Raw genomic sequence first — 22,757 nt, 5'->3', positions numbered from 1 at the left:
TGCCCCAAGTTGAAATGGGTTTGGCCGTGAGTATCAACATAAGCTGAATCAACAACCTGAGTCCACTAGCAATCTTGCCAACTTTACTTGGCTAATATCTAAGTCAATACCACGAATTTCGGAACTATGATAACACTACAAATACTGAATTTGATTCACTTTTGCTCCGCGGACCTTGGGCAACTAAAATGAAGCTTGCGTGCCGGTGACAAATGATTCTGCATGCATCCAAGCGCTAACACTTTTGTTGGCTTCTTGCCAAGCTTAGTGAGCTTGATTTCGTCTAATTTATCTCCATAATTCGCGAACAAGGTCGATGTATAGTTAGAAAATGACAGGACATTTATATTTTCTGGTTTAGGTCTGGTTAGAATAGACAATTCTGTATGACCTAGAGCTTTGCACGGCTCTATTTTTATACTGTTTGAATACATACTATATAATTTAAAAAAAATTCTTGCAATATTAGACAATAGCCATTATATGGCTCCAAATTAAAGATACCTCAAATATTGCTAAAAAGCTCTAATTCAAAAAATCATCATTTAACTAACCATTATAAAATTCAAAATTCAAAAATCTAGCTGTTAGCAAGCTTCAATTTCAAAAACTAGCTGCTAAATTAGCCATTAAAGAGTTCAAAAATTTAAAAACTAGTCTTTGGAGACTTATCATGCCAAGGCCTATCCAAGGTCTATTTAAAGACATTAAGTTCTTGGAAGCACTCAACTAATATTTCTTACACTCTCTTCTCTGTATCTCACCTTACACTTCTTTTGAGGAGGAGGGAAGAGGAGAAATTTGAGTTCCTTTGTTCTTCCGATGATAAACAGTGATGGAACATTAGAGAGGAGACACATTTAGACATCCATTCTTATTGGTGCAATGTACTTTCTAAAAATTATTATGGTGCCGAAAAGCACTTTCTTTTTGTCATCGCCGGCGGTGGTGAGGACGATGGGTTTCTAGAAGTGGGTTTGACGGGTGAAAAATTTGCTGCGATGGAGGTGGAGGTGGAAGTGAAAGTGGGTCGCGAAGGGCCGTGGAGCCTGTGAAGGAGGTTTGGAGAGGAAAAAAAGGAGGATCGTGGCGCAGCCTCGGTGGGGTCGGAGGCAAGAAAAGCTGGGGGTGAGCGGGCGCGGGTGAGGGCGCATAGGGCGGAGGCGATGAGGGGTGTCCCAAAGGGTGGCAGCGAGCGCAGCCTTAGTGGGGTCGAAGGCGAGGAGGGCGAGTGGTGTGCAAACGCGGGCGAGGGTGCGGGGGTAGAGGCGTGGCTGGCTGCCGCCGCCTCCGCCTCCACCTCCACCTCCACCTCCACTTCCGCCTTTCTCTTCGAAGAGGGAAAAAAAATAAAAACAAAAGAAAAAAAAAAGAAGAGAGAGAAAGAAAAAAAGAATATTTTGGTTAGTTTTCTAAAAGTACGGTTCAAATTTGTAAAATCGAAAAAAATAGTCCAATTTTGTAAAATCTCAAAACTTAAATTTTTTATGCAAATTGATCAAATAAAAATAAATAAAAGTTGATAGTAAATTTATTACCGTACACCAACAGCCCAGCACAATTCACATGCGACAAGGACTATTCTCCTTGGCTGTAGGGCTTTTATATATATATATATATATATATATATATATATAGAGTGAGGCTACTATGCTATTGGAAGCACGGAGCCTTCCGTGCTTCTAGCTCGTTTTTGATGTTGCGACTTTCGAATCGTCGATCGGCTCCGTTAAACTTGATCTAGAGTATTTGAAGTACTTAGAAAATAAATTTTATGATTTTACGATATCATTTGCCTAGTGAACGAAGGGACTCAAAATCAACGGCTGAAAATAAAAATCTTACAAAATGTAATAATATGACATTAAAATTTTAAATCAAAGATATTGATCTTGTTTTATATAGTATAAAGAATTTTCTATCAAAATTTCACGTGATTTGGATATTTCTACACCGTTAAACTTGCAAACGGCTCACTACGGTCATTGAAATTTGTTGATTTTGAGCTCATTCGATCACTAGGCAAATGATATCGAAAATAAAAAATTTATTTTTCTAAGTACTCCAAATTACTCTAGATCAAGTTTAACGGAACGATCGACGATTCGAACAGTCGCCAACATCGAAAGCAGCTGGAAGCTGTCAGGTGCTTTCGAATGAGCATATAGCCACACGTCTATATATTATATATATATATTATACTATATTTATATTAACTGCTGTTGCTCCTGACATGTGGGGCCCGGCGACTGGGCCTACTTGTCATTCAAATTGATCGTGTATGCATCTACCATCATGTCACCACGGTGGGCCCGGACCCCGCTGCAACCTACGTACGCTGATACGCACGTACGAATATCCGGTAGGTGCCGTAAAGGAGGAACAGTGAAGGCCGGCGAGGCACGTGGCAGCGTCACACAAGTTGGGGATAAGGACTAGGCTCGGCGTTAAACGTGGACTTCAATAATCGCACCTGCCACTGATAGGACCCACTACGCGTTTATTGATGTCCAGGTGTCCTTCGCGTCAACTTTCTTTCTTCCTCCCTAACCCTTCTCATGTCTAATTTTTCAAGCTAGAGAATGTGATGGGCGATAACTTATTTTTTCTTACTTTCGAACTGCTTTAAATAATAATAATAATAATAATAATAATTTAATTATACAATTTTAATAAAAACATCAATTTTATAAAAAATAAAAAAAAAATTTATTTGATATTTATTTTAATATAATAATGATTTTTTATTAGAGCTTTGATTATTTTGTAGGATATGTAATGTCAAGATATATAGTCTGAAAAATTTTTAGATAAAATTATTATTTTATTTTTCTAATATACTATTAGAATAGAGATCTTAAATGTAATATTTTTTTTATTTACTTTGTATAAGATTATTTTTTTAACACTTTCAAGTAAATTAATAAAATTGACTTACCATAAACTTCATGGCCTGTAAATATAAAATTAAGATATTACTTTTAATTGGACTATAAGCGGTAAAAGATAGTAAAATACAATTAAGGCGTGTTTTGTTCACCCCCTTTTTCACCCTGAAATGAAAATCAGAATGAACAATCCGTATTTGATATGCGGGATTCCCATTCCGATTCTGATTCACGGATTAATGAGAATCCTCCCAATTATCCCTTTTTCCGATCCGGCCTCACGAATCCATTTGTCCGTATTTGGTATACGAGATTTTCATTTCGATTCCGATTTTCGCGTTAATAGGAATCTTCCCAATTACCCACTTTTCCAATTCGGCCTTCAGGCCGAATAGATTTGTTCAGGATAAATTTAACTTTTTTGAGCTTATTTTTAATTAAAACATAAGTTTAAGTTTAAAAATTATATTTATAAATTTTAATTTTAATTTGAACTTAAATTAAAAATTAAAATTCAATCAAGCATTTCGAATCTAATTTATAAATTTAAATTTAATTTAAAATCTAAAATTTTATTCAAATTTTATTTAAAATTTAAATTAAATTTACGGATATAAATTTAAATTTAAATTTAAATTTTAAGTTTGAATTTGCATAAATCGAAATTTAGTTTTATATTTTGAAATATTTGTTCAATTTCAAATTTTAATTTTTTAAAAAATATGTATTTAAAATTTTGACATTATTTTAACATTTTGAAGTAAATTTTTAATATTTAATTTTCAGTTTGAATTTAAACTAATATATTATAAAGATAAAATTGATATATTAATTTGATTACGTTTCTGATATCTATATAAACCAACATCGAAAATGGAAATGGTTTATTCCGATTTGGATTCAGATGGTGAACTGTAACGTATCACTTCCCCGTAAAATGTGCTGAGTTCCGTCGAAACGAGCAGAACGCGGAGTCGGACAAGTATGAACAAGTTACAATGGGTTCTAAGATCATTAGGGCCATTGTATAGGGTATATGGACCCATGAGAGCAAACCTGTGAAAATCTGGCTAAGTACCAGAAATTGTTCTCTCGGGGTCCGGACCCTAGCTGCAGGGTCCGGACCCCGTACGCGTGAAATGCCCTGCGCAGGCAGGCCGAGTGGGGTTTTGCTCAGCCCGTACGCGAAATCTGCCCAGAGTGGGCTGTCTGGCTGAAGGTAATGCTCTCGGGGTCCAGACCTTACCTTCAGGGCCCGGACCCCGCATGCGAAAAATGCCCAGTAAGGGCTATTGTGAAAAGTGGAATTAAGAGGGGCTTAAGCGCAAATGTAACATGAGATGGGTTAAGTGTGGGTTGAGGCTTGAGCTAGGGCTCATTTCCCTCATACCCAACATAAAAATATCTCTCTTTCTCTCTCTAAAAATCTCTCGTCTCCCTCCCCTTCTCTCTAGAGCTTGGATCAAGGAGGGCCTTTGGAGGAGAAAAGCTTGGAGAAGAAGCTTCTCTAAGTGAAGACAAGCTTAAGCAAGCGCTTTGAAGGAAATATTTGAACCCTAGGTGAGTTTTTGAGGATTTCTAGGGTTTTCAAGTTAGGGTTTTGGTAGTAGCTTCTTGTATGAGTATTTAGGAGCTTCTATGGTGGTTTTCCCCTTAGTATCCATGCTTAGGGACTAGTTTGGGGAAGATGACTTCGTACAAGGACCTAACTTTAGGGTTTTGTAATTTTGAGGTTTAATCATGGGATTGATTTCATTTTAACCTAATTGGTAGGTCAACGAACGCGTTGGTACACTCGGTTCGGCGATACGACGAGCGAGTGCAGAGATATTGGGAAAGGAAGCTAAATTGGTACAGATTGTCGCAGCTCGCAGCGAAAGCATCTAAAATTTGTGGAAACAGGACCGCGGCATCCTAGCATACCCAAAAGGTGGGGGGTGCTGTCCTGGAACATCGGATCTCTTTCTATGTCTATGTCACTCCATTTGAGCATATTGATGTTAGCTTTCATGCATGTAGGGTAGCTTGTTATGTGTTCATGGTTGAAATACATTTATATGCTTAAAGAATATGTGAAACGATAAACAACGATGTGAACTATGTATGAAAGAACCCTATGTGTATTGAATGCGAGAACGGACTATGACAATAGTAAACCAAGGTGACATTGACATTAGTGACCAGATTGGCACAAAAAACGTAATTACTAAACAAGGTTTAGCTTAATGTGGCATCAGGACCATTGTGATTCAGAATTGGTGGTATATATATCATATGGTAGATCCTATCATTGGCATTGAGATATTGTGGCATGAGATAGGTTTGGCTATACCTCCTCAAATTGAGAATGTGATCATACTCACATGTATTGGTTCCGGCTTGAGTAAGGTAGCTCCTCCTCAAGCGGTGTACTTCGGAATGTAGACACCACGGGTGAGAGTGCCCGGCGAAGATCCCTCGGGCGATAGTGCTATGTGCCTTCCCCGGTAGATGAGATGGATCCCTTGGAGGCATTTCCAAATGCTAATCCCGGTAGATGGCACATGTGAGATGTGAGTTGGGGTGAACATGATGAACCCTGGAAAGATTAGGTAAAAGCCGAGTAAAAAGAGGAATGAACATGCAAGCATCAGATTCATGTATTTGATTATCTATCTATCTGTTGACAGTTGTTTTGTAGGCATTGTATTAGTAATTGCATTAGATGGTTTGATATCTACTTTTATTGAAATACATATGCCTGAAATAGACCTAGTGGGCGAATCGGCGCAGTTGGCGGCCGAACCCACTGGGAACTTCTTCTAGTTCTCATTACCACTAACCCTGCAGATCCGTACGCGAGCAGGGCGGCGGAAGATCAAGGCAAGGGTATCGCGCTGTAGGTAGCGGTCCTCGGTGTATAGCCATACCCTACATTTTGTGTACTCAACTTTTGTATGTTGAACTAGTGATGTAAAAGATGTAAAACCCTATGTTTTGGTTAAAAGCTAATTGTGGTGTAAATGAATGGATAAAATGAATGTAAATGTAATGGTTTACTTGTGTTTGATACAAATGTAATCAAATGACTTGTATGTTGAATGCTCAGATAGTTTCGATGCTTTTACTTGTGGTTGTTGTTGTTTGCCCTCGTGCAAACCTTGTATATCTTGCAATTTTCCTGTTGACTTGTTTGTAATATACATGTTGTTAGAGCCTTGGGCGGACAGGGGAGGTGCTGTCCGTTCGGCGTCTGTTACGTACTCGAATTCGACCAAATTGGCGGAGCTCGGGGCGTGACACGAACCAAATAGAAGAAGATAATAAATTATTCCGATTCTGTTTTCAGCTTATTTTTATTTTGATTTCAATACGGATTTTGATTTCGAACCAAACATACTCTAGTTTAAAGTATATATTATACATGGTATATGTAACTATAAATCTTTATCATGCTGGTAGTTAGGGGTGGAAATGAGCCGAGCTCGAGCGAGCTTACCTTAGTTCAAGCTTGGCTTGAAATTACTTTCGAGTCTAAATTTAGGGTCAAGCTCAGTTTGAAATTAATTCGAGCCGAGCTCGAGCGAGTCTAACTACGAGTCGAGCAAGCTCGAGCCCTAAACGAGCCGCTTGAAATTCTTAACATCATGCAATCTATAGTTTAATTTTTATAAAACATTATCTAAAATTTTGATACAAAAAATGTCTAATAGTTCAACACACAAAATGAATGTATGAAATACGATATTATAATATAAAAGAGGATAAACTTCAAATACTACCCCCGTGGTTTCGCACTTTCTCACTTTAGTACCTAATAGTTTAAAGTGTATCAAGTTAGTGTCCTGTGGTTTTATTTTTATCTTTTTCGCAGCTTTTCCGTTAATATTGCGTTAAATTATATACAAAAACTTCAGATACCCCACCTAGGTTTATCAAATATTCAGTTTAGGACCCTTTAGTTTTAACTTTGTCATTAATTTAACGAAAAAAATAATGAAATCGATAATAAAAAGATAAAACTAAAATCATAGGGCACTAAATTGATACACTTTAAACCACAGGACACTAAAGTGAGAAAGTGTGAAACCACGGGGGTGGTATTTGAAGTTTTTTCTTAAAAAAAAATTAGGAAAAGCAACTCTGCGAGCAAGTGAAAAAGAGAATGAGAGGAATTAGAGTAGGATTTTGTCGCCCATCCTGGGACTACTTCTGTCCTAGGACGCTTAACTCTCTTAATCTTTTGGGTCTAGCCGCCACCCAAAATGTTTAAAGCGGGTTAAGAGTTTTAGCCCTATTATATCTTATATACAGAACTAACTGGGGTGTCACAATCTCCCCCCCTTAAGCCCTGACGTCCTCGTCAGACTCAGACTCACAAATACCAAGCGATGTGAAACTCGTCTCGCCAGCCTAAACCGACCTTGTGGTGAACTCCGCTCCACCCACAATGGCCAATAGCATAAGGGCCTCGCTCTCCTCGCTATATAATCATGGCTCAACCGAGACTCATCTCACACTTCCGGTTGGTAATTGGTTCTGATACCATCTGTGACGCCCCAACTTCTCAAGGGGTCATCGATCCTAGGACTACTCCCATCCTAGTATGCTTAACTCTCTTAACCTCTTGTGCCTAGCCACCACTCAAAATGTTTAAGTCGGGTTAAGAGTTCTAATCCTATTATATCTTATATAGAGTACTATTTGGAGTCTCACAATTATTATTGATAGTACCAAATGCTTAGTGCTATCGAATTTTGTACCGTTTGATCTAGCTCTTTGATCATTTCAATCCGTTAGATTATACTATTCAACTAATCACCGAATCAGTCCTAGAGGATCATTATCATCCTAGCTATACATTCCTTTATTTAAGCGTCAAAAATCTAATGGTAAGTAATTGATACTATTGATAATATAATAGACTAATTATATATATATATATATATATATATAGAGAGAGAGAGAGAGAGAGAGAGAGAGAGAGAGAGAGAGAGAGAGAGTGCCCCACCTACATTCATTTTCTTTGGTTTCCTCTTGTCCTCACCCTTTTGTTGCCATGATTCGTGCAAGTCTCGCAAATGCAACCACCTCTTACTGCACAACATATTTAATTCCCTGATCCCCAATATCATCATCACTTGGANCAAGTTAGACTTGAAATTAATTTCAAATCTAAGTTTATGCTCAGACTTGACTTGAAATTAATTCGAGCCTAGCTTGCGTGAGCCGAATACCAAACCGAACAAGAGTCAGCTTGCTCTTTGCCAGCCCTAAGTGGTAGTGTCGAGCTACTCACCTTTCCCTCCGTAAGTTTCATCTCTTTGGTGTGAAGTTTATGTATATCAGGCTGACATAGTGCGCCCACATATGTGGGCTCCACATGTCAGCCTCGTGTGTGAGTTATACAACGATTACATTTTTGGATCCTTATAATTAAATTTCTTCAGCTATGGTGATGGAGGATAACTTTTTTATTTTCCCTTTAATTTAAATTTAGGCTGGCGTGTGGATGATTTTTACTGGGCGGTGAATTCCGTAGAGAGAAGAAAAGGCACGGCTCGGTAAAAACGAGAGAGAGAGATGTCCTTTCTCTGTGATAACGTCACGCCATTCTAATTACCCTTTTCTTCTTCCCCCGATTGCCTCCTCCACTCTCGATAACCTCTACTCTTCTCGATCCCTTCCTGTTCACCTTTATCCCTTCGCGGAAGAAGAAGAAGAAGAAGAAGAGTAAGAAGAAGAGGAATTGGAGCGATCGCTGTTACTCGGAGATGAAGAGGGAGCACCAGGATAGCTCCTATGGCGACGGCGGAGGAGGAGGAGGAGCAAGTGGCTATGCGGCGGATATGGGGAAGGGGAAGAAGACGATAACGGAGGACGCGAAGTCGAAGGAGGAGGAGGAGATGGACGAGCTATTGGCGACGCTGGGGTACAAGGTGAGGTCGTCGGACATGGCGGACGTGGCGCAGAAGCTGGAGCAATTGGACATGGCCATGGCGATGGGAAGCTGCGCCGCCCCCGACGACGGGTTCCTGCTCTCCCAACTCCATCTCCCCCCCTCCGACGTCGTCCACTACAACCCCTCCGATCTCTCATCCTGGCTCGATTCCATGATCTCCGAGCTCAACGCTCCCCCTCCTCCTCTCCCTCCTCCTCCTGCTGCTGCTGCTGCTGCGGAACCCATCCTCACCACCGCCGAGCACCAGCACCGCTACTTCGATCTCCCCTCCGCGGTCCCCGCCGCCGAGTGCGATCTGAAGACGATCCCGGCTCCCGCGGTCGATCCCGCGGTGTTCGGATCCGATCCGTGCTCCGAGGTAACTAGGGATCGGAAACGGATGCGGATCGGAGCCTCTGCTGCTTCCTCCTCGTCGTCTTCGTCCTCTTCGCCCTCGCCCTCGTCCGCGTCGTCGCTCGGCAGCGGGGGAAGAGGAGCGGAGGCGGTGCCGGTGCCGGTGCCGGTGCCGGTTGTGGTGGTGGACAGCCAGGAGGCCGGGATCCGGCTCGTCCACGCGCTCATGGCCTGCGCGGAGGCGGTGCAGCGGGAGAACCTTGCCGCCGCGGACGCGCTGCTGAAGGAGATCTCGGTGCTCGCGGCGTCGCAGGGCGGCGCCATGCGCAAGGTCGCAGCCTACTTCGCGGAAGCCCTCGCCCGCCGCATCTACAACCTCCGCCCGCCGCGCCCCGACGCCTCTCTCTTCTACGACCTCCTCTACGCGCACTTCTACGAGGCCTCCCCCTGCCTCAAGTTCGCCCACTTCACCGCCAACCAGGCCATCCTCGAGGCCTTCGCCGGCTGCCGCCGCGTCCACGTCGTCGACTTGGGCGTCAGGCAGGGCCTCCAGTGGCCCGCCCTCCTCCAGGCCCTCGCCCTCCGCCCCGGCGGCGCCCCCTCCTTCCGCCTCACCGCCGTCGGGCCCCCCGCCTCCGGCGACGCCCTCCGCGAGGTCGGCTGGAAGCTCGCGCGCTTCGCCGACGCCGTGCGCGTCGACTTCCGCTACCGCCCCCTCGTCGCCGCCTCCCTCGCCGACCTCGACGCCTACACGCTCCAAAGGCCCTCCGCCGCCGCCGCCGCCGCCGCCGCCGAGGTGGAGGAGGAAGAGGAGGAAGCGGCGGAGGAGGCGGTGGCGGTGAACGCGGTGTTGGAGCTCCACCAGGTCCTTGCCCAGCTCGGGGCGGCGGAGAAGGTGCTGGGGACGGTGCGCGCGCTGCGGCCCCGGGTATTCACCGTGGTGGAGCAAGAGGCGAACCACAACGCCGGCTCGTTCCGGGACCGGTTCACGGAGGCGCTGCACTACTACTCGACCGTGTTCGACTCGCTCGAGGGATGCGGATCGGCCGGGTCGTCGGACCGGGTGATGGCGGAGGCGTACGTGGGGCGGGAGATCGCCAACGTGGTGGGGTGCGAGGGGCCGGAGCGGACGGAGCGGCACGAGACGCTGGCGCAGTGGCGGGGGCGGATGGGCCGGGCCGGGTTCCACCCGGTGCCCATCGGCTCCGACGCCTTCAAGCAGGCCAGCACGCTCCTCGCCCTCTTCAGCGGCGGCGGCGGCGGAGGCTTCCGGGTCGAGGAGAGGGAAGGCTGCCTCACCCTCGGCTGGCACACCCGCCCGCTCATCGCCACCTCCGCCTGGCGCGCCGCCCCCACCCCCTAGTAGGAGTCGTACCGACTGCCCGTCCGATGCGCCGACGACTCTCTCGCCGGATCCGCCCGTCCGGTCCGCATTGACTGCGGGGAGCCGGACCCGAAACGAACCTAACCGAACTGCTGCAGTTCGGCCAGATAGATTGGATTAACATCCAAGCAATCGCCCGATAAAATAAAACAAAATAAAAAAATTCCATGAGACGGTTCTGAGTGACTTCACTTGCAATTCTTCACCGTCGGGAAAGTGCTTAGCTTTCATTTCGAAGATGTCGCCCGTATAAACTACTGATATGTTGTCGATTTAACTCCTTTTTCATTTCGACTGTAAATTCATCAACAGCATAGAAAAAGTGCTGTGATGAAATTTGGATCGAGCGGTACTCGGATGATAGTAAGGAGTGAGTTTTGTCAAGATCCGTCTTTTCCGGCAGGGCGCCTCTGAAGAACTTTTTGCCCATTTCCATTTTTTTTTTTTTAATCCATCTTGGTGGGAAAAAAAATTTTCTTATTTAAGAACCTTTTGTTTAATTAATGTGTATCTTCTTGATTTCACAAGATCCGAGATCCAGTAATAGAGAAGTGGCGTGGGAGGTAGTTCTGTAATAATTATTGTGTGTGGAGTTTAATTAGGTTCAGAGTATGATTATCGACTATTTTTTATTACTAATGGTCTGCTGGGTGGAGAGTGATCGGTGAGCTCACTGTGAAACTGTTCTGCCTGTTACTGTAGGAAAAGTTTACTAATTTAGTAAAAGCTGAGTACACTACTACAAGTAGGAAGAGAGGGGGTAATGCGGTGTTTGGTTTCCTGTAAAATGGGCCTGAAAAAAAAATTTCAACAGAAAAGTAAAAATCCAACGTTTGTTTGCTGGTAAAAAAAAAATTTGGGAAAAGCTCTTTTACATATTCTCAGAAAAATACTCGTTTTCGTTTTTCGCTCGAAATGAGTGGAAAACGAAAACGAGGGAAGAATCGCGGCGTTGGACGCGGAAGGGGGCAGCGGGCGCACGCGCGATCATTGGCCTCGTGGACTGCAGAGAGGGAGGTCCACGGTGGACCTCCCTCTGGTTTTATATATATATATATATATAGTCCGGCTATTGTGCTTGTAAAAGCACGAAACACTTTGTGCTTGTAAATTTTTTACCATGAGATTTATGCCTTTGATCATTTTCAAGCGTTAGATTGTACTTTTCAACCAACCACCCACTCAACCGTAGAGGGTCCACGTCATCCTAACCACACATTTTTTAATCCAATGGCTAAAAATCTACAAGCACCAACAACTTGGTACTTTTAAAAACATAGGAGCTCAATTATATATATATATATATATATATATATATATATAAAATTTTATTTATAAAATTTAATATTAATTATTAATATTTCTAATATCTAACTCTTATATATTAATTAAGATATATTTATTATAATTTAAATATATCTAATCTATATATAAATAATTATAATAATAATATATATAGATCACAATTATATGTTTTATTATATAGATCACAGTTATATAATATATACATATATATATATATATATATTATATATATATATATAATAATATAGAGAGAGAGAGAGAGAGAAGAGAGAGGAGTCCGGCTATATCTTATTAATAGGAGTGGCGCTATTGTCCTATCAAATCATTTTGAATGATCGGAACTTCAAATTGATAATCGGCACCGTTGAATTGATCTACACAATTAGAATGTTTTAGAAACCAAATTTTGTAATATTTAAAATAATTATCAAGCTCATCTTAAGAGTTAAAAAATGAACGATCATTAAATAAATAATCATTCTTAAAATAGAGGTTAGACTTTCTCAATTTATAATCAGAGTTATCAAACATTATCTAAATAGTATAAAATTTTCTATCAAAATTCAAGCAATTTGGATTGTCTACACCGTTAAACAAGCAAACGCTCATATAGGCCGTAAAAAATTCTAATTTACGACACTTTGATCACCATGTAAATAATTTTTAAAATTTATGAAATTTAGTTTCTAGATATTTTAAATACTCTAGATCATCATCATTCAGAATCTCGATCATCAAAACAATTTGATAGGGAAATGCTCCTATCCTATTAATAGGATAGTAGCTCTAGCCTCTATATATTATATATATATATAATATATTATATATATATATATATATTATATATATAATATATATATAATTATTTATAAATACATAATAATTTATTTTATAGTATTAAATATATATTATTATATATTATATTACATATTTATTATATAATATATTTTATTTATAAATATAAATTATAATAATTAAATATATTATGATAATTATTATATATTAATAATATATAATATATATATAATTAGAGATAATATATATAATAAAAAATATATTAAATAATTTTTTATTTTTTTATTTTTTCCTTTTAACTAAATAACTGTTATGAAAAGCTATTTTTCTTTTCCTATAAACCAAACACAAACGACGTAAAATTTTTTTCCACTAAAAATTTTTTTTCCACCAAAAATTTATTTTTCTTAATTTTACATGGGACCAAACACACTGTAAGCAAAGTGTTCTCTACCCCTCTTATTCTCTCTCTCTCTCTCTCTCTCTCTCTCCGTGCAAATGTAATTTAGCTCAGCTTTATTAGTGTTATCCCTTGGAGAGTGGAGGAGCCAGGAAACCACAGCTGTCCAATCGTGATCAGGTGGTCGTCAGACTACCATATGTATGTGCTGTAAAGGTTAGCCATCTGGCCTCTGCAAGACATCATTGGCCTACCACTAAAATAATAGTGATAGATATGTATGAAAACCCCGCCGCCTGTAACTTTTTTCTAAATGGCTCATCTAAAGATTTTATTTCTCTCTTTTTATTTGTGTGATAATATTATAGTATTTTTTTGAGTTGTATTTTTTTGAGCTGTATCAAATTTTAGGAAAAACTTTAAAAACACTCTATGTGGTTTCGTGGTTTCTCACTTTTCCTCCTTGTGGTTTAAAATGTATCAATTTGCCTCCATGTTATTTCTTTTTTCTCTTTTTCTTATCAATTTTATTATTATTATTATTTTAAATCAGTGATAAAGTTAAAATTAAAAGGTATTAAAATAAATATTTGATAAATCTAGATTGGTATCTGAAGTTTTTTATATATAATTTAATAAAATATTAACGAAAAAACTACCGAAAAGATAAAAACGAAATCACAGGGGGGCAAATTGATACATTTTAAACCACAGGGGGGCAAAATGACTACAGGGGGGGTTTTTGAAGTTTTTTCCAAATTTTATACCTGTATTTGAACGTCTGAATATATTGTTCCTTTTGTCTCCCTAAATTAGGTCCTTCGTTGTGGTGGGAGTAAATCTGATACTAGTTTATTTAAAAAAATATTACTTAAAACCAAGAATCTTAATTTTTACTTTTTGAAAAATATTTGTATTCATAATTTGGTAAAATAAAATATTTTATTTGTAAGTTAATTTATCTATAGGTACACCCCTATAGGAGGTGTATATCCTAAAACTTTCAAATCCAATAGTTGGGAGTAATAAATTTTTTTTAAAAAAAGTACTAATAATTTTATATTTTTTTCTACTTCTTTTTCCTCTTTTTTTTGTAGGGTTTCCTCCGCTCCCTCCTCTCTTTCTTCATCTTTATTTCCTCACTTTCTTTCTTTCTTTCTTCATCCTTTGTCAATTTTTCGGTGAACTCGTGTCCTACGGCCATCCGCACGTTCTCTTCCTCCATTTCGGTTGGAGTTTTCAAGCTACGATTTTTAGCCCCATCCGCGCGGATGCCACTCACAATAGCCGCATCCCCAAGGAGTGGTGAGTAAATTATATTTTCTTTTTCTTTAATTTGAACTCAATACTTCATTTGAACTAATTAAATAACTCATTGCTTCATTTGATTGTTTCACTTATTTTTTCAATATTTTGTAGCATTTGAGTAAATTAATATTTTTAATTATGGTGAATTATTTTAGTATTTTTTCACTGATTTGGATTGTGATCAACTAGTTAACAGATGACACATTTTTATTATAATTCTGCTTCATTGAAAATTTTCTATTCTTAACAATTTTTTGGTATTAATAGAATTTTTCTTTCTTGAATAGATGGATGTATAGGTCATGAATTATTATTTTTCTTAATTTTCTGAAGTTTAATTTTCTTTCATTTGAAACAATTTTATGAATATTTCACCTAACAATATTTCAATCTAATTAGTCTTTCTGGTACAGTGATATAAAGTTTTTTATGTTTTAGTTTATATTTTTTTAGTTATTTTATAGTGCATGAGAGTAAAATTTGGTAAAATAAAAATTGATTGTGTAATTATTTTTTTTGCTTGAAATGTTACAATAAAATGTTTATATTATTTTCTTTCGCCGCAATCATACATTTTTAGGGCTTAGTAGAATGGTGCCTATACATTATAACTTTAGACATATCGATTTCGATAAATATTTTGCCCCCTCACAATTATTCCAATTTTGTATTCCGACTAAATATGATGTATTATAGACTACCAATTTTCTTAAATGTCTGGACACACTAATAAATTTAATTAATGATTTGTTGAGATGGGTGAAAAAAAGAAATTATGAGGTTGGAGACGTAAATATTTCGGCACCATAAATTGGATTGACTTTTAATAATTTTGAAGTAGTTTTTAATATCTATAAGCATTGTCACGCCCCGGGGTCCTTTTTCGGTTTAAAACAAAGCGGAAAAGCGTATGCATTTTTTTTTTTTTTGAAAACCTGACCCCAGAGTATGCCAGATCCGCCACAAATACAGGGAATTCACTGTTCACACGGACAGAGTCTCCCCTGTATTTGCACGGCGTCGATCAAATACACAGTACAATCAGGATACAACCACAACCAGATGAATATAAAGATAACTATACATTCATACATTCACCATTCACATCACAGTTTTACATTCAAGGTTTAAACAGAAATCCACAAAAATCTTTTGAAAACTGTTTCCTACACAAACCTTTATTCTCTTAAAAACGCTACCACGAGAGGTAGAAAATCTTTTATTTTACAAAATACAGAAATCCACATTTTCAAATGTAAATACTGAACCACATAAACTAACTAAACAATTGCAAAGATTTCAGGAAGAACACAATATATCACCGACTATGAATCAACTAATGGTCGCTCATGTATATAGGGATACGAGTGACACTGACTATAAAGTCAACTATGTCAAAATCATGTCCTGTATGAATACAAGTGTCACCAACTATAACTCACAATATCAAGGTTATCTACATAAAATATGTCATGTATGAGTCAATCATCAAGGATGTCATTTTACTACTAGATCATGTGTCACGCCCCGGGGTACCATTCAGTTTAAGATAGCGGAAAAGCGTCTGAATTTTTTTTTTGAAAACCTGACCCAGAGTATGTCAGTATCCGCCACAAATACAGGAAATCCACTGTCACACGACAGAGCCTCCCCTGGTATTTGCACGGCGCGCAACAGTACAAGATGTAACCAGGTACAAACCACAACCAAATGAATATACAAATAACCAACAATTATATATTCATACACCATTCACATCACAGGTTCACTTTATATATTTCAATATTAAACATAAATCCACATCTATCAGTTAAAATATTTCCAACTCAGAAACATGTTTGAAATATTTAAGATACAAAATCCACAGAAAACCTTTGAAAACTGTTCCCTACACAGAAACTTTTATCTTTTAAAACGCTACCACGAGGGTAGAAAATCTTTTATTTTACAAAATCAGAAATCCTTTTATTTTAACGTAATAAATACTGAACCACATAACTAACTAAACTATACATCAACAGAAATAATAGGGGTAATAACTAAACCGAAATAACTCGAGTCGGAAGTCCTATCAACCGCTACGTATCTCACTTCTCGTCTCAACCCTCACCACCCGCGATACCTGAAAATAGTGGGGAGGTGAGAACATGTAAACCATATCTCCCCTCCAGTGGGTACCGCAAGCCGAAGAAGGCGAGGAGTACTACGCGATCAGGAAGAGTTATACAACAACCGGGTCAGTGGAAATATAGTAGCAACAATAATTAACGAAAGAGATAGGTAAGTATATGACAGATATTACCGAATACAGTAGTAATAAACTGAAAGAAGTAAGAACTAGACTGAATAACGGCTACCGCTACTGTAACTGAAATCGAAAGCATACATGAATATCTACTATAGTAGCAAGACAACTATAAAGTAAGAACTGTAAATATGCATGCAACGACTGCTACTATAGACATATGCGTCAACTGACGATAACCTCAAAGTACCAATCTCGTGCCCTATTGGTCCGAAGACCTCAGGCCCATGCCACACTGCTAATACCTGACCTGACCCTCGCAATGAAGCCCCTGGGTCAGAAGCATATACTCTCGCAATAAAAGCCCCTGGCTCACGGGTTGGCAATCATAACACTTTTCTGTGAAAAGAACACCCTCTTGCGGTGAGATCAGATCGCTGTGTTCGTGAAATGCGTACCTGTAGTGGCGATCAATGTAGATTGCTCAAGAGATTCCATCGGCAACTAGCCGACCAATCCAGCCCCTCAGGGCACACCGACCGTATAGGCCATCGCGAACTAGTTGGTACGTATGTCAAATAGAACTGTAGCAACTCGACCGAATAGGTCATAAGTATAGGATATGAAACTTCGACCAATCATGTCACAAGTATAGTGATATGAACTCGACCAATCATGTCACAGATATAGGATATGAAACTCGACCAATCATGTCACAAGTATAGGATATGAACTCGACACAATCATGTCACAGATATAGGATGTGAACATCGGCCAATCATGTCACAGATATAGGATATGAAGTCGACCAATCATGTCATAAGTATAGGATATGAACGTCGACCAATCATGTAACAGATATAGGATGTGAACTCGACCAATCATATCACAAGTATAGGATATGAACTCGACCATCAGTGTCACAGATATAGGATGCGAACTCGACCAATCATGTCACGAAGTATATCATATGCTGATGAAATCTGCTCTACTCCTACACAAGTATAAACATGAAAAACAGTCTAGAGTAAATACGAAAATAATATGGGTGCAAGGCTCAATATGTATAGCACACAGATATAGTAAGAGGGCAAGGGTAAGAACCATCACCGAACGTGGCACCACTGTAAACGTCGGATCGAAGTACCACCTGTACGTGTCTGACGAGATCTCTCGACTGTGAAGACAGAACAATCGAACCTACGAAAGGTCCAACGGGTTAAGATCTAACCCACTGACAATGTAACGCTAATCTCACAATCCCCACTCACCAAAACCACGAGAAACCGGTTTCCCAAAGCCGATTACCGAACAAACCGGAAGTCCCGAAAACCGCACCAAACTCCCCCGTCGCTCACCGTCGTTTCCAAACCCTCGAAACGGCACGGTGACCAGCCTACAAGGCTCAGCGACGCTACAATCAACCACAGGTATCGTCGGATGAATTCTGAATCTACAACGCATTCTATCGGCGGATTTCGCCGAAAAACGCTCCGAAAACCACTTTTGATTTCCGCAAGGCTTGGGTGCTTGGACGATCAGGTCCAGAATTTATCCTCAGCCCAAACGTGGCTGCCAACATGTAAGGACTGAGATTTTGACAGTGCAACTAAACTCTCTGTTGATGATGTTTATGTGTGTAATTTAATTACATAAGCACTCGTCAAGTTTCGGACGAAAATGAGCTAAAGGAGAGGATACGCGATTTTAGTTTTCACTTAAGTGAATAGTAACTCTGGTTTTCCGGAGAAGCACGAGTAGAGTTGGCTTCTGGTGCGTATTCGGACTCCGTTCAATCAGTTCCAATAGCTCGTTCGACCGGTTCAGCTATTCTGGAACTAATGGCGCTGATGGATTTTGAGTTTGACGCACGATTTCGATAAAATCCAAAAATACATGTTTGTATTGTATTTGTGTGTATGTTTCCTTCTATGTAAGAAGGTTGGATTTTGTTGTGAATCCGTGGTCGATCGAGATGAATCGAAAGTGTAGCTTGTTGTCTCGACCGAGTGCTGATCGCACTGTGCATCCGTTCGCAAATCCTGACGGACGATCTGCGGAGATCCGGCGTTGAATCGAGGAGAGTCGGTGTGATGGCAAACGGTAATTTCGCAAAAGTCGCCGACATTTTATGTCCGTTTCTCGTGAATCGCACGTGGAGGCGTTCTTGCGTTTTAGTCGTACCGTGAGGGACTCGGATTCAATTTCAGAGTTTGAGGGTTTCTGCAAGTTGCACCTAGTATTATAGTTATCTAGGTTGGAGTCACTAACTAACCCTAGCTTTGCCCTAGCCCCTAGCCGCCCCCCCACCGTTCCCCTACCTCCTGCGCGAGCCCACGTCACTGATGACTGAGCACGCCGCCGGCCGCGGACTGGCTGCTCCATCCTTCTCTCTATCTCCTCCTCTCTTCCTTCACTCCTCTCTCCCTGGGTTGGGAGGAGCCTGAGTCATAACACCGCTACCTTTGACCCTCCTCATGGCGTTGTCGGCCACCGTTTCCGGCGATATGTCTCTCGACCGTCGCCGTTGCCGCCCCGCCGCTGGTGGGGCCCCGGGCCACATCTGCCAGCCCAGGCCGAGCCTGGCCGTGCCGGGGTTGCCACTGCCGCCAGCGCCGCGCCCACACCTTGGATCCCTCCCGCCGACTCCTCCGTGCCCGGGCCATCCCTTCCCGTCGGTCCGCCGCCGCCCCGTGCGCTGCCGTCGCCGCTGGCCAGGCCGGGCCCGCCTTAGCCGAGCCCATGGCGGGCTTGTTGCGGTCTTCTCCGACGCGACCGCCACTCGATGAGGCCGCTCCTCCTCCTGGCTCTGGCCTCTGGGAGACCTGCCGTCGTCATCCGACCATACCCCGGCCTGCCGCGTGGCCGAGCTCCCTTTGGAATCCGTGTCCTACTGTGCGGGCCGAGGTTGGCCCGCGACGCGCCGCCGTTCTCGTCGCACCGAGGCTGAGCACTGAGTCCCACCTCCCCCGCACCCGGACTCAGGGCCCGCGCGTCGCTCGTGCTCGCCGGAGGCCGGGCCGGGCAGGTTTGCTCCGGCCAAGCCCGAAATAGGTTAGTGAGTGGGTTTTCTTGTTCTGGGCTTCCGAAGCTTCCGATCTCTACGGAAGGGAGGCACGATGAGCCTTGGTAATGTTTCTGCATCATCGGTGCTCACCTTGGATTCTGATCGGAAGGTCCCGTTCCGGTTGTATGTTTGTTGACGACGTCATCGTTTCAGCCTTTTTGGCTGCAATGTTTCAGGTTTGCTTGTTTTTCCGGCGATCGAGGCTGTTACGATGCCTCCGGCGGTGAGCATTGGTGACCGCTGGTCAGTGCTGATCACAATGCTCACCTTCTTGGATCAGAAGTGTCCGGTTGTCCTGTTCGGGCGCGATCTTCCTTGATGCCGCGCTGTTCGGCTGCCTTCGGGTTTGCTCCGCGTTCCCAACAACGCGAGCGCCGTGTGCTCCGGTCGTGAGCCACGGACTCCGGTTACGTTTGAGACCTTGTCAGTACGTGTCTCATTGCCGGACTGTTGGAAGTCCTCGGTTGCCGTGACGAGTCGCTTGATCGCCTCAAATTACATAAATGAACTAGAATTTTATGTAAATGAGGGGCTTTTATGCAATTATGCATCGTGTGGCTACTGTGGGCAGTGGCCGTGAGTGTTTTTGACCTCTTGGACTGCATTGTCCATGATCCGTTAGCTTCCCGCCGGAAATCGAAAAGGTATTTCGGTTGCGTTCGCGAAATTCGCCGAAAGAACCGATTTCGCCGTTCGAATTTTATCCGACCGGTGTTTTGGTTGCTCCGAGTGAATGTTTTTGTTGTGAGCCTCTGTTGGCTGGTCAACTCGCATCATCTTGAGGGTTCGAAAATGGCGGTAACCGTGAGCGACGCGTAGTTCCCTGGTGTCGAATTAGACACTTCCGGGAACCGAATCGACAACGATTATCGACGATAATTGTCGCACGAGGAGTGTTTTTGCTGTCATGATGCACGGTATCTATGTTTAGTGGCAGCATGTGGACTCGTAGCTCAGTCGGGTATGTTCCGGACATTCGTGCACGGTTCCGCGGAGTCCCTCGTCCGATTACGGGGACTTTCCGGGTATTACGCACGATCTGCGTTTGGGAAACCGGGTCCCCAAGGGTTGCTTGTAGGTTGTGGATTTAGTGGCTTATTTAGTGTTGGGATTAGACAACCTAAAACCCGGTCTCCTTAGGTCGGTCGACGCTCTTATCGCCGAGTCAGGAGACCAGGGCCAGCATTCGTTACAAGTGTGGAGGGTACTTCGAATCCGACGTCGGTACAGTGTGTGCACGCTCGGTGATGGTTTCTTACCTACCTGTTCTTCTCGTTATTATTCTGGCATATATATATTTCTTGATAATATATATGAGCTTGCATCCCCGTTGTTTTTTAATTATACCTTCTACATCATATGTTTCCTTGCTTAGTATATGTGTATGGAGTAGAGTAGTTTATCCATACGTGATCCCGAGGACCTGATTGGTCGGTTCTCGTATTCGTTTCGCTGTGCCTAGTTGATCGGTGCTTTTATCTGTATATCTTGTTTGACCTGGTTGGTCGGTTGTTGCATTATGATAGTGGGATTGGGTCTATTTCTTGACCTGTCGTTCGATGACGCTTGAGGTCGGTGTACCCTGAGGGGTAGGATGTCGGCTGGTGCTGACGGTAGTGAAGTTCTGTACTATATGGCAATACACTCTGTGACCTATCGGTCGGTTCTTGCGTTCCTACTTTTACGTTGACAATCGAGCAGTATCTACCATACCATCTTTATTTACTCTGCCTAGTTGTTCTATGTGTAGTTCCTGTATAGGGGTAGAGTAGACGACATTCGTATACTATTACTTTGCTGACCTTGGTTGGTCGCGTTCTCATATTTGATCGCAGTGACCTGTTTGGTCGCTTCGTTTACTTTCCGTTACTTTGACCTATCTCGGTTCGGTTCACAGTTGTTACTTGATGACCTACACGGCTCGGTATGCCAGAGGGCAGTGATTGTTGGCTGATTGCGACGAGTTCTATTGATCATATCCGCATTGGATCCGCCACACTCGAGTCCTGCATTGTCACGTACACCAGCGGGTTGATCCCCCGCAGGAGGTAGTTCTGTTCCGGAAAGGTGGTCGTACATCCGACCCGTGAGCCCAGCCGCGTAGCTTCTCTTTGTGCCTAGGGTTACATGCCAGTGTCGTGAGCAGATAGGTGGCTTTTGCCTTGAAGGTGCCTTTACCGACACGCCGGTTTGATTGGTACTTTTGACTTCTCGTCGTGTTGACGCATTATAGCTATAGTAGCGGTTGTTGCTATGTATTTTCTAGTTCTTCTTTACGTTGTCTTGCTACATAGTTTTGATATCCCTTGTATGCTTGCAGTTGTACATTACAGTGCGGTAGTTGTGTTTTCATAGTATATATTATCTCATTCGCTTCATTATCGTGTGCTACTGGGGTTTTACTTACCTTACTGTTGCCGTATCTCTTCCTGTTGATCCGGTGATACTCCTCGCCTTCTTCGGCTTTGCGGGTACCCACTGGGAGGTGCAGAGACATTTTACATGTTCTTCCTCCACATTTTTCAGGTAGTCGTGGCGATGGTAGTGGGACGAGACGTGAGGTACGCGATGTACGGTCGATAGAGCTATCTCGACCCGGGTTAATTCGGGTTTACTTTTCTTACCCTTCTTATTTTGGCTGATGAATAGTTTATATATATATATATTGAAAATATTTGAGAAAAATACAAGTAAAAATAAAAAAGGATGCTATTAAAGTGAGGAAATACTGAAAAAAAAAAATGTTGTATGTGTAATAAGTATTATGGTAAGATAAGATTGGATTATAAAGATATTGTGAGACCCCAGGAAGTCCTATATATAAAAATTCTTAACCTGGCTTAAACATTTTGGATAGTTGTAAGACCCAAGAGGTTAAGAGAGTTAAGCGTATTAGAACATGTATAGTCCTAGGATGGGTGACCCCTGAGAAGTTGGAGCGTCACAGTTGGTATCAGAGCGAATTACCAGCCGGAAGTGTAAGATGAGTCTCAGTTGAGCCAGGGTCAGAATGACAAGGCTAGGGAAACGAATCTCACATCGCTTGATACTTGTGAGTCTGAACCTGAGTCCTATATATAAAATACAATAG

At 41.9% G+C, this 22,757-nt stretch overlaps 2 protein-coding genes across 2 annotated transcripts in view; both read left to right on the top strand.

Moving 5' to 3' along the window:
• LOC109713571 (DELLA protein SLN1-like) lies at window positions 8,176–10,658 on the top strand. Its single transcript, XM_020237693.1, has one exon. It carries the CDS (start codon window positions 8,642–8,644, stop codon window positions 10,523–10,525), a length of 1,884 nt encoding a protein of 627 aa, XP_020093282.1. The 5' UTR covers window positions 8,176–8,641; the 3' UTR covers window positions 10,526–10,658.
• Window positions 13,140–22,757, top strand: part of LOC109709168 — a 77,973-nt gene continuing 68,355 nt past the window's right edge. Inside the window, exons 1-2 of the mRNA XM_020231258.1 lie at window positions 13,140–13,262; window positions 14,144–14,351. Of these exons, the coding sequence (XP_020086847.1) occupies window positions 13,250–13,262; window positions 14,144–14,351 (221 nt within the window). The 5' untranslated portion in view covers window positions 13,140–13,249. The remainder of the gene's footprint in view (window positions 13,263–14,143; window positions 14,352–22,757) is intronic.

Source organism: Ananas comosus, linkage group 1, assembly GCF_001540865.1.
Source record: "Ananas comosus cultivar F153 linkage group 1, ASM154086v1, whole genome shotgun sequence".
NCBI classification, from domain to species: Eukaryota; Viridiplantae; Streptophyta; class Magnoliopsida; order Poales; family Bromeliaceae; genus Ananas; species Ananas comosus.
This window is presented reverse-complemented; position numbering and strand designations above follow the sequence as displayed.

What these genes read in the sequence shown, in the direction of transcription:
- LOC109713571 (XM_020237693.1), top strand. Translation starts at nt 8,642, where the DNA reads ATGAAGAGGGAGCACCAGGATAGCTCCTATGGCGACGGCGGAGGAGGA.